Raw genomic sequence first — 17,625 nt, 5'->3', positions numbered from 1 at the left:
TTATTTAGCCTTCTATTGCGTCAAACAGACGAGCTCATATGAACATCAAATGTAATGAAACCCTGCACATCCACATCTGCACACTGTAACATTGTAACCCAACCTCATTTTTCCCAAAATTACAACTTTTTGTTTTGATTATCATAATATCATGACTTTCAAAAATTAACTTATTTTTTCTTTAATATTTAAAATGTATGCTACTAGAATAACGTTATTGTTCCTCATAATATTACTAGTTTATTCTCATGAAAGTGAGACTTTTTTTTCTGGTTAGAATATGACTTTTTTCTCTTAACATATTTGTTCTGGTAAAATTACAGCTACAGTCATTTTTCTATTTGTCTTGGGATTTTGTAAAATGTTCCTACTATTTCAGCTTTCTTCTTGTAAATTTTCTTCTCATAATTCTGACTTTATTCATAACATTTTGACTTTATTCCTGTGATATTACAACTCTTTTCCGCTACCTAATTTTCTCAAAATTACAACTTTATTCGCTGTTTATCATGACTATGACTTAAAAAAAATAAAGTATTTTTTCTTTGGTTTTCTTTAATACAGTATTTCAACTTTATGCTACTAAAATGATGTTATTTTTCCTCATAATATTATAATGTTATTCTCATAAAATTATGACTTTTTCTTGTTAATTACGTTTGTCCCATAATATTTAGACTTTTTTTTGTAAAATTACTGCAGATTTGTTTACATTTAAAGAAAAAAAAAATCATTATTCTTTTTTTTAAGTTTTCTTGTTAAATTATATTTTTAGAATGTGCCGGGGGCAAACGGCCACACTTTGGACACCCCTGCCGTATGACAATTGGCGTACCCCTGGGAGTACGCGTACACCACTTTGGCAACCTCGGGTTTAATGAATACCTCTCGAACAATTATTATTTCTTATTTTTTGTAAATGCTGAAAACACTTCTATAGTCTCTTCTGTTGCTGTTGCTTAATTTGTTGGTATTTATGTTTCTGATGTTCTGATTCATTTTCTTGTGTTTTTTGTTCTGTTTTTGGGAGAATGAACAGGACAAGAATTTCATTGCATAGCAGAACTACCTGTTCTACTGTGCACATGACAATAAAACTCTTGAATCTCGAATCTTGAATGTGTAGGTCTCACTGGATCGAGCAGGTGGTTATTACTGTATGTTGTGACCAAGAAATATAAGGTAAAGTATTACCTGTGATACAGTTATTTTGATATTTGTGTTTTGATTGTACGACGTACGATCCAATAAACAATTACACCAAAGTGATCCGTGAATGTAAACGACAGCATTCTTCGGTATCGACCGACCTGTGCTTTCATATTGTTGCCCGTTTCCATTCGTTGTCACATGTCCTTCATGTGCTTGTGTCTCCAGGTTCTTCTCTCTGGGCTTATTGGTGTGGTTTCATGGAAGCGGCCGCTCTCACTGGTGGTGAGTATCTGCTGAACGCCCTCGCACTGCGCAGATAATGAGACAGATCGGTTCATGAGAGGGTTACAACATCACAATATGTTGTGGAGGCTTTGTTTGCGGTCGGATCAGGTCGCAAAGGCTGAGAATCAAGCTTTGTGATTGGTATGGTTTCTTTTTTTTCCAGACATGCTCAACAAGTTGCATGAAGGTCATGGTCACATGGTCCGAAAAGGAATAGGAAGAAGCAGAGTTACTGATAATTCACTGTCAACATATCACCCCACGTTTTGTCTTTTAAATGTTGCTCACTTCCTGTGTCGGGTAAAGAAAAGAAAAAAAATATTATTCATGAGGAAATAGGAGTTTAAAAAATAAGGTTATAAATAAAAGTACAAATTTAATCAGTGTAATGAAATGGGAATAAATCGTTTCAGGGGAGCTTTTCCCAAAAATTGTGCTGGTTTGCTGTGCTAAAATGGTGGGAGAAAGTGAAAGTCGCAATAAATGGTAATTATAATTTCCCCTTTGTGTAATTACAAAATGGAAAATTTCAATTTTTAATTCTTTTAAGCATCTTACCAACATGGCGCAGACAAATTGAGTAAAATGGGCTTCATTCAGCCAAGACAAAGTGCATCTTCACATGAGAATTAAAAATATAATGTGCACTGAACCGTCTCCCGTTAAACCTCTTAAGCCAGGGGTGTCCAAAGTGCGGCCCGGGGGCCGTTTGCAGCCCTCGACTCATTTTTTACTGGCTCGCAACACATTGTAGAAATACAATTGAACTAAAAAAAACAACAGCAAGAATGGGAAAAAATAGAGCAAAAAGGCTTTTTTTTTGCTTTTTTACAAAATAAAAAAAATAATAAAACGCTTTATATGCAGTGCAGTGTTCCCTCGTTTATCGCGGAGCATAGGTTCCCAAAATAGCCCGTAATAGGTGAAATCCGCAAAGTAGACTTTATTGTATTAGTGTTAGTATGATACAGTATATGTTTCAAGGCTGTAAAAGCCCCCACCATACACTTTCTCAGACAGGCATTAACATTTTCTCACATTTCTCTCTTGTTTAAACTAAGTTCAAAGCTTCGTTTGAATTTTAATGCTCAACCTACGAGGGTGGACACGAGAAATTATGAAGTGACTCACGCATTTTCACTCCTCTGACCGGTCAGAACAAAGCGTTTTTGTATCCTCATCCTCCTTCTCCAACCGAAGATTGATTTACGGTATTCGGTAATGGCGCCCTACAGCCACGTAATGTGTGCCTTCCTTCAGCATGTCGACAAGTCCAACTTGTAGTAGTTAACATCTTCCTATGCCTTTTGGGTGCGGAACGTTTCGTTGACATTGTGGGCTTGGTCCGAGAGAAAACTTGCAAGTCACACCGCAGGGCAAGCTGTTTGCTAGCGATCAGACAACAGGAAACATGGCAGTTCGGCACGGAGGAGATTGATTGGCAACTGTCAACAGCCAATCAGGACACAGGCGACAATGGGCGGGTTCTCCATTAGCCAATAAGGATGCAAAACACAATGGGCGGGTTCTCCCTTAGCCTGTAAGAACGCAGAACACAATGCGTGGGCCAATCAGGATGCACAACACAATGTGTGTTCATATGCTGTTAAAAAAAAAAGGACTAAAATTGCACCAAAAAACCCAGCGAAACAACGAGTCTGCGATGGAGCGAGGGAACACTGCATACAAATATCAGTAAGTATCAGTCCAGGGTGTACTCTGCCTCTTTCCCAAAGACAGCTGGGATAAGCTCCGGCATACCCGCCACCCTTGTGAGGACTAGGCACGGGCCGGTTACCGCTTTCAAGGTGTACCACGCTATGAAAAAGTCACAGTTTCAAAACAACTAAAAATAGAAAAAGTGAAGGTCCAGCGCAGCCACGATGTGGTAATAGTTTGTCACATCCTGCGTTGTTATTCATCGCAGTCGTAAAAATTGGCTTCAATGTTTTTAAAGCGCAGGCGTTAGCTTCCTTGTCATTATTGGGTGGCGCCGGTACACCCTCGCTGTTGTTGGGCGACATATTACTCAGGTGGAGGGTCACCAAATGTTGAGATGCACTGCCCACACGGGTGTATGACTGAATGAATGTTTAGTGGTGGTCGCAGAGGCTATAGGTGCGAATCGGCAGCCACGTTTCTCTCAGACTACCCCAGGGCAGCTGTGCCTACAGATGTAGTTAACCACCACCAGTGTGTGACTGAGGAGTGAATGAATAATGGGTTCGCTTCATTGTGAAGTGAAAAGCACTCAAATCAAATCCATTATTATTATTAAAGCAGGGCGGCCCGCAGCTTGATTTTGATTGGCCCGCATGGGATGTTCTGTACATATTAGGAAGATGAAATATTGAATATTTGAACAAGATGTCACACTCATAATAATAATTATCAGAATATATTTAACTGCTTAGCATATTTAATAATAAATCAATAAATACATTAATTAAATAATTACAAATAAAATTAAAGCATTAACTACTTATGTAATTAATTCATGTCAGTTTAATTAATTAAAAAAACAGAATAAAAAAAACAAAATCAAGTAAATACAGCAAAATATCAAAGAGGCCCCCCACATCCTTTCATTTGAGGCCCTCGTCGGAAAAAGTTTGCTTTAAAACGAAAGTGCAGCACAACCTGACCAGGAGGATTACACTAGACTCACCTGTTGTACAGCAAAATAAACATGCAGTCCGCCCATACTGCACCATTACGCTGCCGCACGGGACACCTTTAAAAGTAATCATAATGAAATTTAAACGAGAAATAACGTGCATGGGACCTCACAGAAAAAACATCGATTGCGCTGAAGACGACAAGACAATATAAAACCGAATAGAGCATAAAAACCAAAAGGGCCTCTCTTGTTTAGTGATTATCAATCGTCAATGTTTATGTTCCGGCACATTGCACGTAGTTTAGCGCCGTTTTCATGTCAGCATGAAGACATCATCGGACTGCCTTGACAGACTATGATTAAATATGATTCTGTGCTTAAATGAGTCTACGTCCTGCCACCTGTGTACACATTGATGCACATTTGGAAATAAATGCAAAGGATCTCTGTCTTTATATCTTCTCATCTTCCTGGTATTTAAAGTAGAAATAAAAAGTGCAGTTCAGCTTCAAGCCTCTCATCCAACTCTATTTCATGCTCTCTTAATGCCATAAATAATCTCATCTCATTTCTGCAGCTTTACCACATTGTCTTCGACACCCCCCAGCCCACCCCACCCCCCACATCTCTCTCTCTCTCTCTCTCTCTCTCTCTCTCTCTCTCTTTCTGCAGATTGCCTGTCTCGCTCCCTTTAGTTTTATCACCCCGCTACACGGATCCTCTCCCCTTTGCATTTCTGCCTCCCTTCCCCCACCTTCCCTTTGCCTTTGTGTAACATTGGACCAGGGGAGAGATTTGATTCATAGAAGCTCTCGCGGATCAAACAAAATATCCCATCATTTAGGTGGGTGCAGAGTCGAAATGGCCACACACGTAGTGCACTGCAGTGGCGCCGCTTCCCTCTCCCTCCCGAAAAAGCATGACCAATTTTCTGGAATAGTGTCTCCTTTAATGCGGCAATGTCAGTCATGTCCTCCCGAGGGTCTCTCCGGTAATATCTGGCTTGCATTTTTCAAATGTTGCTCGTTGGTAATGTTCATTTCGACGTGCGGGACTGACTTGAGTCGTATTTACAAAGGGACTGACTTTTTCAGGACTTAAGTGTGGGGGCAAACATACCCTGCGTTGAAATAATTCCCTGTCAATCAAGTCCGAGTCAATCAAACTTTAGTTATGATGTGCTGATGGCCATTTAAAGCAGGAGGGAGGATGTTTTTTCCAGCTATCAGTCGAGCATATTACACGCACACATCAATCGGTACATCGGTAGATTACAGCAGATCCCATCTTTTCACGGGGGATTACCTTCGGGGATCACCAACGAATGTAATTAATAAGCCCATAAAAATGTCTAATTTTGACACTTGGTTTGCCCACTCCAAATCCTCCTGCTAGCTCGACGTTGGCAGTCTCCTCCGAATTTGGAAACAGCATTTGCAATAAAAGTGTTTTTTTTATTCAATTAGATTCATCTCCAGAACCCTTCTCTTCTCTCTGAAACTGCCGTTGTTCACTTGTGACACAATCCAGGTTTAAGCACGCATTCTGCCTCACACACATTTTAAACACATTTTTTTAATTTATGGGTTTTTTTAAGTATTTAAAGTATAAAATGTAGAGGTACTCGCCACTAATGAATGATAATGTAAGATGATAGAAGAACACGAGTCACGGTGTGGCCCAGGAGGGCCACATTCTGAAAAATGTAAACACGTGGGGGCCTCTCTGATATTTCCTTTATGTTCTTATTATGATTTTTTAAGTATTTAAATGTCATTGAAATGACATTAAATTAATTATATCATAAATTCATGGTTTAATTGTATTATTTAATTACAGTAACAACAATTCTGCAAAGATGAGGGGGCCAAAATTCCTCCACAGCGCTGTAAGAGACTCATTGCAAGTTATCACAAACGCTCGATTGCAGTTGTTGCTGCTAAGGGGGGCCCAACCAGTTATTAGGTTTAGGGGGCAATCACTTTTTCACACAGGACCATGTAGGTTTGGATTTTTTTTCTCCCTTAATAATAAAAAGTTTCATTTAAAAACTGCAGGTTGTGTTCAGTTGTGTTGTCATTGGCTAATATTTGCTTGATGATTTGAAACATTTCAGTGTCAACATTTGAGCCTTTGCTTGCTGTATTTTCCCCATTTTTTTCTGTTGTTTTGTTGTTTTTTTTTTGTTTCTACAATGTGTCGCGGGTCGATAAATAATGAGTCGCGGGCTGCAAATGCAAACGCTAACCGAGGTTAATTTCAATTTGAATACAAACATAACATTGTGGCGTGACAATACAGCAGATTGATACATTTCTCCCATAGAGGGTTGTGTTCAGACATCATGTTCCGTATTAAAACTGGCTTCTTCTCGCCAAATACTTTCAAAATATCGACTTATTTCAGCTTCTCTAGCATGTAATAAACATTGTCTGATCGTTTAAGTTCAAACAAACACTGCACATAATTCTCAACAACAATAAAAGCACACGAGCACAACGGACTTTACTTTTTAACAGCTGCTGCAAACAGATGGGCTACCGCAGTTTGTCTTTCACTTTTTTCTACTTACTTTATCGGAGAAGTTGTGCAGTGTTGCTTTTGGAGGCTGAAATGGATTTCAGTCATGGCTGTTTTTGCTTTCCTCTATAGTGCATTCATCAACTGATCAAATGTTTGTCTCAAAGGATAAACGAGCAGCCCACCTTCTGAATGCTGATGACTATTTCGATGACTACAGGTATATCTCTGCACCTTATGTTTACCCTCATAGGGCATAGAAAACAATTGGAAATGCATATAAATACATAGAAATGATGAATGAAAGGGATACATGAACAGTTAAGGTTACTTTTACCGTCACTGACGCCGTGATTCTGGACGTGAGTGACAACAGGGAGGTGGAGGTGCTTGATCTTGCTGCTACATTGTGTCTTTGGGAACAGTCACGTCTCCAGTGAAGGTAAAACTAAGCTTAAATGTTCATTTATGCCTTTCATTCTTCATTTATATGCATTTAGAATTTTTTTTATGCATGTAAAACCATAAAAAGGTGTGAAGCGCTGATTAAGTCATAGACGGGCGACATAGCTTCCAGTTCCGGCCAAAGACGTATTTATATGTTTTTACAATCCAGAACACCCCGATCCCAACAACATATTTATCCGTCTTCTATGTTTTTTTTTTTGCGTGAGAGGCAAAAAGAGGTGATGACGCAACTCCCCACTCAAGGATTTCACTTCAGAGCAATTTTAAGCCATTAAAACGGCCACAAAGTGGCAGAAGTGCATTTGATAAGAGCTCGGCAGAGATCATGGTCACAGTAAAAACACACATGACAGGAAGGAGGAAGTGAGAGAGCGTGGAGGAGTGCGACGTGCAGAAGGTTACGCATTGCAGGAACATTTTAACGCCCTATCAAACAGGTTCCATTGAAAATGAATGGAGTAGAGGCCATGTCGCCTCCCGTGTGTGGCGCTCATAAGAGTTGTGCAATGTGTTGTAAACAATGAATAATAGGAGTGTAAAGGTGATCATAGGGGTGATATTTCATGTCTACAGGGCTCTAATAATGTTAAAAACCATATTTAGAGAGTCATGAACAGGTTTTCTATGCTATAACAATGAAAATATTCCATTTATTAACATTGAGTCCTATATCATGGAAATTCATTTATCGCGGTAGGGTCTGCAACCAATTAACCGCTATAAATGAGGTATGACTTTAAATGGCAGTACACAGTAAACAGTCTATTTTACCATACCAGCATTTTTGATATCATGGAAATAAGTATTCTACGGTACTATCCTACTATACTGTTTGTAGGGAAGTGAGGTGCTGATGGAGGGAAGCTTAAAAAACCTCCACACTGACACTGTGATGATAAGACGCAGGTGCACTAGAGCATCTATCTATCTATCCATGCCAGCGACATACAGTGACAATGAAATGCAGAATTTTGCCTATTTTCTGGAACATTTCCTTTATTTTTAAATGCTAATGCTGACAGGTATGCTGTCACAGTGTAAACAATTCCGGGTGCACATCTTTAATCGCTTGAGTGAGACGCCAAAGCATGGAAACACAACAACAAATCATTATGTATTCTGAAGCCGTATGTTTTCCTCCTAAGACTGTGCAGCACAGGAGGTCACAGCTCAGTCACCCAGGCGCCGCTACCACTCAACGTCGGAACACTCCACACATCGGAGCTGAACCTTTCACATGGGGTCTGGTTTGGAGAGAAAACATGTTGTTTGGGAAGGAACTACAGTACCTCGCATAACGTAAACCTCCTTTTACGTAAATTCCACTGAACGTAAAGAATTTATGTAAGGTTTTTGCATCGTATTACGTAAGGAGTTCCAGATAACGTAAAGCGTCAAGTCGGTGCAAGCGACAGAGAGACTAACAGAGTACACTTGGTGACGCCTTCTGACGCTTCACGCTCTCATTGGCTGATTATCGGGGCACCGCCAACGCTGTCATCTCATTGGCTGACTTATCCAGCGCGTCCGTGTGTTTGTGTGAGAGACATGCTGCTCCCTTCAACTCCCTTCCTCATCGTAGTCGCCCTTAAACTAGTTCGCACGCATTGAAAGCTCTTCTTAATCTTTTTACTTTTCTTTGTGTTAAAATGACGCTAATCATGGGCCCTAAATCAAGTGGAAGTGATAAGAAAAAGGGAAAAATTGTCGATAGAAACCGAGCAGGAAATTATACTCCTGCCTCCACTTGCGTGCCGCTGATCGAGACATCTCGTGAACGGTAGGATTGTTTTTGTTTTTCACTTGTATTCATTTACAGTAATCTTATTTATTACCTTATTTTACAGTATATTGGAATGTTACTCTACTATGTTTATGCTAACGTTTAGTAATATTTTCCCACCATATTTGGTGGACTTTGAATATTTTGAAGGGCCAAAGGTGGTGAGTTTGGGAAGATCTTGGAACGGATTAGGCTATCTACATGTATTTTACGCTTCGTATAACATAAAAACCCTATAACATAAACGTTCTCGGAACGTATTATTTACGTTGTAGGGGCGTCTACTGTATAGGGTTGCCAGTCATCTCTTGAGAAATGGAATCGTCCCGTATTGAGTTGACGAGGGACGCACTTTGTCCCGTATTACCATGAGAATCGGAACTCAGTCTGACAAATGTGGAGTCTACTGTATTGACAACAGCTTATCTGATCAATCTGACTGCTTTTCTGGCATCTTTGTTTACACACTTTGCCTGGCTGTCACTCTGCCTCACATTGGCAGCAGCTAGCTAGCCAGCGAATGCTTTCTGCCTAGCGTCTGGTCTGGTCAAGTGTGACTCTTTTTTTAACCACACTGATATTTTGTCTTTTCAACAAGCAATGCGGTTCGTTCGGAGCTCGTTTTTGTCTCACGGGGGATGCTACAAATGGCTATCATGTTTATGAGATACGCGCTAGCTTACTTTTTTTAAAGGGTGATTTAACAAATTTACTCTCTTGTTACCATTACAATAATGTCTTATCCTTCAAACACCAGTTGTGTGCCAAAGTCAGGGGTGTCCAAACTTTTGCCAGCGGGGGCCGCATCGTGAAAAACGAAAGGATGCAACTGGTGCCACGTAGAGATTTTGTCAACCAACCAACGTAAATATGCCATGCATCCATTTTCTATACCGCTTCTCCTCATTAGGGTTGCGGGGGCATGCTGGAGCCTACCCCAGCTGACTTCAGGCGACAGGCGGGGCACACCCTGGACTGGTCGCCAGCCAATCGCAGGGCACATATAGACAAACAACCATTCACATTCACATTCATACCTATGGACAATTTAGAGTCTCCAATTAACCTAACATGCATGTTTTTGGATGTGAGAGGAAATATGCTAAGCAGTTATATATTCAAGAAAAAACTGGATCTCAGCTTTGTGTGATATAGGTGAAAAAGCCTATTATTAGTATTATCAAGCTCACTCTGCTCGTTCTTCCCCATTTTTACTGTTTTTTTGTTGTTGTTTTTTCAATTTTCTTCTCAAATAATCGTTGGAAATGTTCATCTCATAATATTATTACTTTATTGCCATAATATTATAACCAACCTCACTTTCCGAAAGTTACAACTGTATTTTGTTTTGTTTCTCATAATATTTTGACTTAAAAAATAACAGAGTTAAATACACCTTTATTCTTGAAAAACTTAGAATAAGACTCTTTTTTTCTGAATGCATTGACTTTATTGTCGTCAACTTTTTTATTCCATTTCTGCTTTTGTTTATTTAAAACTTTTAACGACTTAAAAAAACATATTTTTTCTTTAATATTTTAACTTTGTGCAATTAAAATGTGTTTGACCTGCTGATTTTCGAGCCGTAGACTGGCTGCAGACCGGCCGGAGAGGTTCTTTGTCACAAAGAAACTCAATGAGCGCTTATGTTTTTTCAGGTTGCAAGACAAAAGAAAAAACGCACTTCCAAATGTACATTTTTTGGTACGTTGCACTTGTGGAGATCTTACGCCTTCATGGTCACCGCAACTACGTTCTACCTGAACGAAAAAAAAACAAAAAAACACACCAATTTGGGGAACACTAAAAATGGCACGGCCCAAAAATCGTACTTCCGGTTGGCTTAGGCTTAACAAAACAACAACAAAAATGGCAAAAAGGAGCAGTAAAAAACATTTCATTTTTGAATAATAAAGTTGAAATATTGAGCACATTTTAAAGTCGTAATATTAGAAACCAAAAAGTTGCAAATTTTTAGAATATTTAGTTGGGAAAAAAATGTAATGCAAAGAAAATAAAGTCAAAATCTTATGGGAAAGTCACAATGTTCCGAAAAAAATGAGAAGAAAGTTTAAATGTTAAAAAGCAGCAGAGGAGAAAAATAATACGCTTTGTCGCCTATAAGACAAGACTGAGGCCCTGTCTTTTTTTGGCGGGTTGGAAAAATACTGTGGCCACAAAAAAAAAAGTTGCGTCCACACTGTGCCAGATGAGTAAATATTTGCATCCATAAGGGAACAAATAACTGAGTGAAAACGATGTAATACACAAGGCACACCAACGTGTGGCGCTGTGACTGACCCACATGACACACCAAACTATAGAAAAAGAAAGAACGGAAGCGCATAAGTCCGTCGTCTTGAGCTTTTCGAGGCTCGTGGAATAACGTGCGTCATTTTGGGAGTATAAGACAAGAAAATACCGGGAGAATGTCGACTGCGGTGAGTCATGACACTCGAAATATTCAGATATTATGTTGGTTTGTCATCAAAGCGCACTTCTGGTCACGTAACGGGTCGGTGATATCATCCTTCTCGTATTGCTACGTCTACGCGGCAACGTCAAGCTGGCGTTTTCGGATTTTCCCACTCTGGAAGCCGTTTCAAAAAACACAGTTTCAGGTCACCCGGGACGCCCTTCCCGCGTGGATGAGAGGCTGAAACGATAAAATAAACGTTTCTGTGTGGATAGCCCCTGATATGCAAGCTGTTTTTTCTTTAAATATGTAGAACTTGTTAGCGCATCTACACGGGTTGCTTTACAAAATGTAAAACATCAAAGTGGCCTCGGCATGCTTTGATTTTTCGGTATGCGGGCCTTGCTGGGAAAAGTTTGGACACCCCTGTTTATATTGGTATCTGCTGTATCTCCATACATCTAGGCATCGCTGCACTAAATCCACTAAAAAACATCCCCGTCATATCCAAAGACTTTCCTTGAGGACCACATAAGTGGATGAGGGCGGGTGGGAGGCGAGTGAGAGGGTTTATGAGGCTTTCTCCCTCTGTGTCAGCTTGTGACCCTGACAGGTCGTAAATATTATGGTCTGGGGGAAAAAAAAGTACAGTATATACGAAAGAGAAAGATGGGGGTTGTCGCTTGCAAGTCTGCTTCTTTGGGAAAGTCCAAGCGGGGTTCAGGAAACTTTTTCAACCTGCTGATTGTTTATATTTGTATTCTTAAGTCCATATTTACTTCAGTTGTAGATGTGGGCCGGCAGGTCCGAGTTAGCATAAGTCAGGGGTGGCCAAACGTTTTACCAGCGAAGGCCACATCGTCACTTGGATATTTTGTACAGCAACACATGTAGATATGCGAAGAAGTTACAGTACATGTATTGTAAGAAAAAACTGTGTCTCAGCTTTGACATAAACTGTAGGTGAAAAAGCCTATTATTAGTAGCAACGTTACCCCCCCACCCCCACCCCCTATTTCTGCTGTTGTTGATTTTTTTTTTTAAACATATTTCATTTATTTCATCTCTAATCATTTTTGTAAATGTATTTCTGGTAATATTTTGACTTTATTCCCGTATTTTTACCTTCTCCCCAGCCTCATTTACAAAAAATGACAGCTTTATTTTTTTTTGTTTCTTTACAACTTAAAACTAAATATATTTTTTTGTTTCAGATTTCAATTTTATGCTCCTAACTAAGGATTTTTTCTTGTTAGATTACAACCTTTTTCTCTTTTCTTGGCTTTATTCTTGTAAAATTACTGCTGATTTTTGCTGTTTTTTTTTTTTATTTTAGTTTCCTTGTTGAATTAATTATATTTTAAGAATGTGCCGCAGGCCACAGATGGCCACACTTTGTTTGAAAGCCATAATATAAAATTATTGGATTTTAGACTCTTTTAGACTCTATTAGTTATTAATATCCAAATTTCAGCATTTTCTCATTACATTTACCAATTTTTGCCGGGGCATTTTTTTTGTTTATTTTCTTTCTACAAGAAAAAAGGAGTCAGGGAGGCAAATGGCCCCCAGGCCGCACTTTGGACACCACTGTCTGAAAGCCTTAATTTCAAATAATTGGATTTTCGACTCTAAGACCCAGCGGACACCCAGTATTTGTTATTATTCAAAATTTCAGCCTTTCGTCATTAAATGTATTGATTTTTGCTGAGGTTTTTTTTGTTGTTTATTTTACTTGTACAATGTGCCGCGGGCCAAGAAAAAACGAGCAACAGGCCCGCACTTTGGACACCCCCGGCATAAGTAAAAAACACCCAGCAATGTAACTGTAAACACTGCCTGTCATACACCCTTAATATGTATTTGTATTTGTATTTGGACCACCTTTAGCGTTGATTTCGGCACGCAGTCACAACATTTTCACCAAGATCTGGTATTGATGACAGGCCTCTCACGGCACCAGCATCTGTCTTCACTTAGACATTTTATTGCTCTTGACAACCACTTTACTCAAGCTAATTATATGGGAAACAGGGTGTTGTCTATGCCAGTGCTTCTCAACTTGTTTCTCCACGGGGCCCACCGTCACCCCTTAATGACAAGTGGTGACCCAAATTGAAGACATTTTTTCAATTCAAATTTCTCAAATGTCTCAAATAAAGTAATAGATTCATAAACAAAAGTGTAGAAAAGACACATTTCTATAGTGGAGTTCAGGACGCGATGCCGAGCCATCAAGCAATTGATGATGAAAAGGATAAAACTACTTTCACTTTTCACTGCTTTCGACACAATGGGCACCCCTTCGCTACATCAACACAGGAGGAGCCAACGAACGATGTGAACGATAAATCGATACGAACAGATATCCGGTTTGACAAGCGAGGGATGCGGTTGAGACTCGCACCGTGTATCGCAAGACTAGCGACCGGTTGACAGATCGTCTCTTAAACAACGTAACGCAACGATTGTGGCTAGCATTAGCTAGTCACTGGGAAAGACAGCAACACCTGAGGAAGACATACGTACTTTATCGGACACCCTTGATCAAATCTAATAATTATAACAGTTTGCATCTATTGCAAACTGTAGGAGAGCGTCTACATCAAGCTCGGAGGAGCGTTTGGAGGGGGAGGAGCGAGCCGTGTGTGAAAAACAGGCATGTGGCCGAATAATTTACTCGTTGGGATCTTCTGTGTTTTCTGTCATTCTCCCAATTCTCTCTCAATCGTGACATTATGACATGACACGACTCCCAGTCAACATGTTGCTGGAGTTTTCTACCTTTAAAGTTCACATGCAATGAATAATAGACGTTAGCCAACGTGTCTGTGTGGACAGGGCCAAGAAGCAGTTGAAAGAAATACTGCTTAACTAGACCCCGTACTTTATGGGACAATGGCTTATGAACACTTCAAAACACGGTGGACACATGAATGAATAGACAGCTAGATCATAAATGAAAACAAAATGTTCAGCTTTGGTTGTGGTTTGTAGTGGACTATTTATGCAACGTAATGAAGTATAGAATGAAACGTAAGCACAGCGAGGGTTGCATATTGGATGCTAGTGAATGGCATTATGATAGCCTTTTTTCAGAAAGTAATTACAAAAACACGGTATGAGAAAATGAGACACGTCATCCCAGCACACACATAAACACAAACATAAGTTTGGCATTGCAGTACACGTAAAACAAGCAAGCTATTGTTTTCATCCAAAGCTTTTAATGGATTGAGTGTGCACACAATTTTCATATTTTAGACCGAGTCAAGTATAATATGATGAATATAATTATGCAAATCCCTTAACAAATAGAAAAGAAAGACAAAGGAACTCAATGGAAATTGCAAAATGCTCTTCAGCCCCAACAAAAAACAGGAAAAGAAAAACAAATGCTGCCAAAAGTGTACTCCTGAGAGTAAAATCCACCTGAAAATTAGATTCTGTAGCTGCTGCTCTGAAGGGAAGACCCTCCACTGGAAAACAACCATATTACGCTTCATTCATTCATGTCGGCAAGAGTTACCATTTTTATTTACATGTCAACTGTACACAGTACCTCACATTTCTGCAAATATTTCATTACAGTAATCCCTCGTTTAATTGGTTCCAGACCCAACCGGGTTCTGCAAAGTAGTATTTCTTATTTTTAAATGAAATATTCTTGTAGCCAGTCCAGGGTGTACCCCGCCTGTCGCCCGAAGTCAGCTGGGATAGGCTCCAGCATGCCCCCGCGACCCTAATGAGGAAGAAGCGGTATAGAAAATGGATGGATGGATATTCTTGTAGTTAAAGCATAGACAACCTGTTTATGACTTTCTAATTAAGTTTTTTAACATTATTAGAGCCCTCTAGCCATGAAATAACACCCCTGTAAGTCATCTTTACATTTGTATTACCCAATATTATTATTCCCATAATATTTAAACATTATAACTTTTTCTGCAGCCCAATCCTCCACAAATTACAACTTTTTCATTGTTTTGTTTGTTTTTCATAACATTGCGACGTAAAAATAACGTCTTTCTTTAATATTTCGACTTTTTGCCACTGAAATGACGTTATTTTTCCCCATAATATTATGACATCTCATGAAATTACTTTTTCTCGTTAGATTACGACTTTTTTCTATGAATATTGTAAAATTACTGCTGATTTTTCCATTTTTGTTTTTTTTGTGTGTATTTTCCTGTTACATTTTATTTTTGGGATAATGGCCTGGGACAATAAAAAACAGCCACAGGCCGCAAATGCCCCGGGCCACACTGAGGGCACCACTGATGTAGGCGAAATGTTTTTTTTTTTACTAATAATAGGCCGCATTCAACAGCTTGATTTATCAATGAATATACTGTATTTTGTCCCAATGTGGCGAGGTATTACTGTATATCTTTTCATGGGACACACCTGCTCCTCATTCCCCCCTGAAACCCTGTAACAGCAATAACGTGCGGCCCGCGGCTGTTTTTTTACTGGCCCGCGGCACATTTTAAAAATAATATAATTTAACAAGAAATCTAAAAAAAAAAAAAACATCAACAGCAAAAATGGAAAAAAAACAGCAGTAATTTTTCTCAAAATAAAAAAAAATTATCTTGTGAAAAAAATTTGTATTTTTACGATATTAACATTGTAATATTATGAGAAAAGATAACATCATTTTAGTAGCGTAAAGTTGAATTATTAAATAAAAAAGACATCATTTTAGAGAGACTTATTATGAGAAACAAACAGAACAACGAATAAAGTTAGAATTTTGGGGCAATTAGGTTGCAGAAAAAGTTACAATGTTACGAGAATAAAGTCAAAATATTATGGAAATGAAGTCATAATATAAGAAAATTGACAAGAAAAAAGTTTCAACAGTTGGACAACTGCAAAAATGGAGGAAAAAAACAGCGGTAATTTTACCCAAATAAAGTCAAAATTAAGAGAAAAACTCATATTCTATCAAGAAAAAAAGTTACAGTGTATGAATTGCAATTTAATAAACTTATAATATTAATAATGCCATTTTAGTAGCATACAATATTAAAGAAAAAGTGCATTTAAAAAAGTTGTAATATTATAAGTTTTTTGGGAAAATTAGGAAATCAGAAAAAGTTATAATATTATGGAAATAAAATCAAAAGTGCTAACATTGCAAAAATAACATTTACAAAGATTATTTAAGAAGAAAGTTGAAATATTTTGGGGAAAAAAAAACAGCAAAAATGGGGAAAAATGTGCAAAGTTTATGTTAATAATAGGCTTTAAGCTGAGATGCATTTTTTTCATGAAATATCTATCATTTGTTACAATATCTACATGTGTTGCTTTACAAAATATCAAAGTTGCATCCTTTCATTTTTCTCTATTTGGCCCTCGCTGGAAAAACATTGGGACATTCCAGGTTTAGACATTAATGGTTGTGTGTGTTTTTTTGTGTATTTTGAAGGGAAAGCAAATTGACACTATTATCCAAGCTGTACACTGACTACTTTGCATTGTATTAAAGTGTCATTTCTTCAGTGTTGTCCCGTGTAAGAATATAATAAAATATTTGCAGAAATGTGAGGCGTGTACCATGCATGGTGTTGCAGTTTTAAAAGTCTAATGCAAAAATGCATGTTTTGGTGATGAACAATGCCTTTATATGCATATAAAGGCGCACACTGTATAATACATCATGTACTGTCCAGCCATCACATGCAATACATACAATACCTGCCCTCCACATGCAAATGCTCACATCTAGCCTTGACTGTGCAAAACAGGAAGTGCACAAATGAATAAATGTAACACTGGATAACAATAATAAAAGCAAATACAGCACAGGTTTTCAGTGGAGGCGTTTAATAATGGACACGCTAATCATGGAGCTTGTGCTCTTTCATCGCTGTTGTTAAGCAGGACAAATGTTGCCATTCTTCCCCGTGGCAAACTCTACAAGCAGCGAGGTGCTGTAAGGAGAAATGTTTGGGGTGATAATAGAGGCATTAGAGGCAGGTTGCAGCAGTTTGTGCTCTATTGTTAACTGAACGAGCGCTCTGCGGTCACTTGTCAGAAAGCAGGGATGTAATTGTGGTTTGCACACAATCATATCAGCCATATTTCACAGATGAATGAGTTGACTGCAGCGCAGCCAACAAGGCTGCCTGCTTGCGGCTGAAGGCTGTCCAATTGACTCTGGAGTATACAGCAGATTATTAAGGCCATCCATCCATCCATTAACCGTACTGCTTATCCTGGAAGCAAGGGCCTATCCCAAATGACGGGGGCTGGTGAGAGCCAGGATACACCCGAGACTCACTTCTGCTGAGGCTTTACGCTTCTGCATAGTCACTGTGCCTTTGTCCAAGTGAACAATGGCAATTAAAGAGAGAAGGGGTGTGTTAT

General features: G+C 38.8%; 1 protein-coding gene across 3 annotated transcripts in view; it reads left to right on the top strand.

The window, feature by feature from the left end:
* fam189a1 (family with sequence similarity 189 member A1) overlaps positions 1-17,625 on the top strand; it is a 130,631-nt gene that overhangs the window by 60,680 nt on the left and 52,326 nt on the right. For 2 of the 3 annotated variants that reach the window (XM_054769726.1, XM_054769729.1), the window contains exon 2: positions 1,378-1,434. The exons of the other annotated variant lie outside the window; for it this stretch is intronic. In XM_054769726.1, coding sequence (XP_054625701.1) covers positions 1,378-1,434 — 57 coding nt within the window. The remainder of the gene's footprint in view (positions 1-1,377; positions 1,435-17,625) is intronic. 3 annotated transcript variants of the gene reach the window in all.

The sequence above is a fragment of the Dunckerocampus dactyliophorus genome, chromosome 3 (assembly GCF_027744805.1).
Source record: "Dunckerocampus dactyliophorus isolate RoL2022-P2 chromosome 3, RoL_Ddac_1.1, whole genome shotgun sequence".
Lineage (NCBI taxonomy): Eukaryota > Metazoa > Chordata > Actinopteri > Syngnathiformes > Syngnathidae > Dunckerocampus > Dunckerocampus dactyliophorus.
This window is presented reverse-complemented; position numbering and strand designations above follow the sequence as displayed.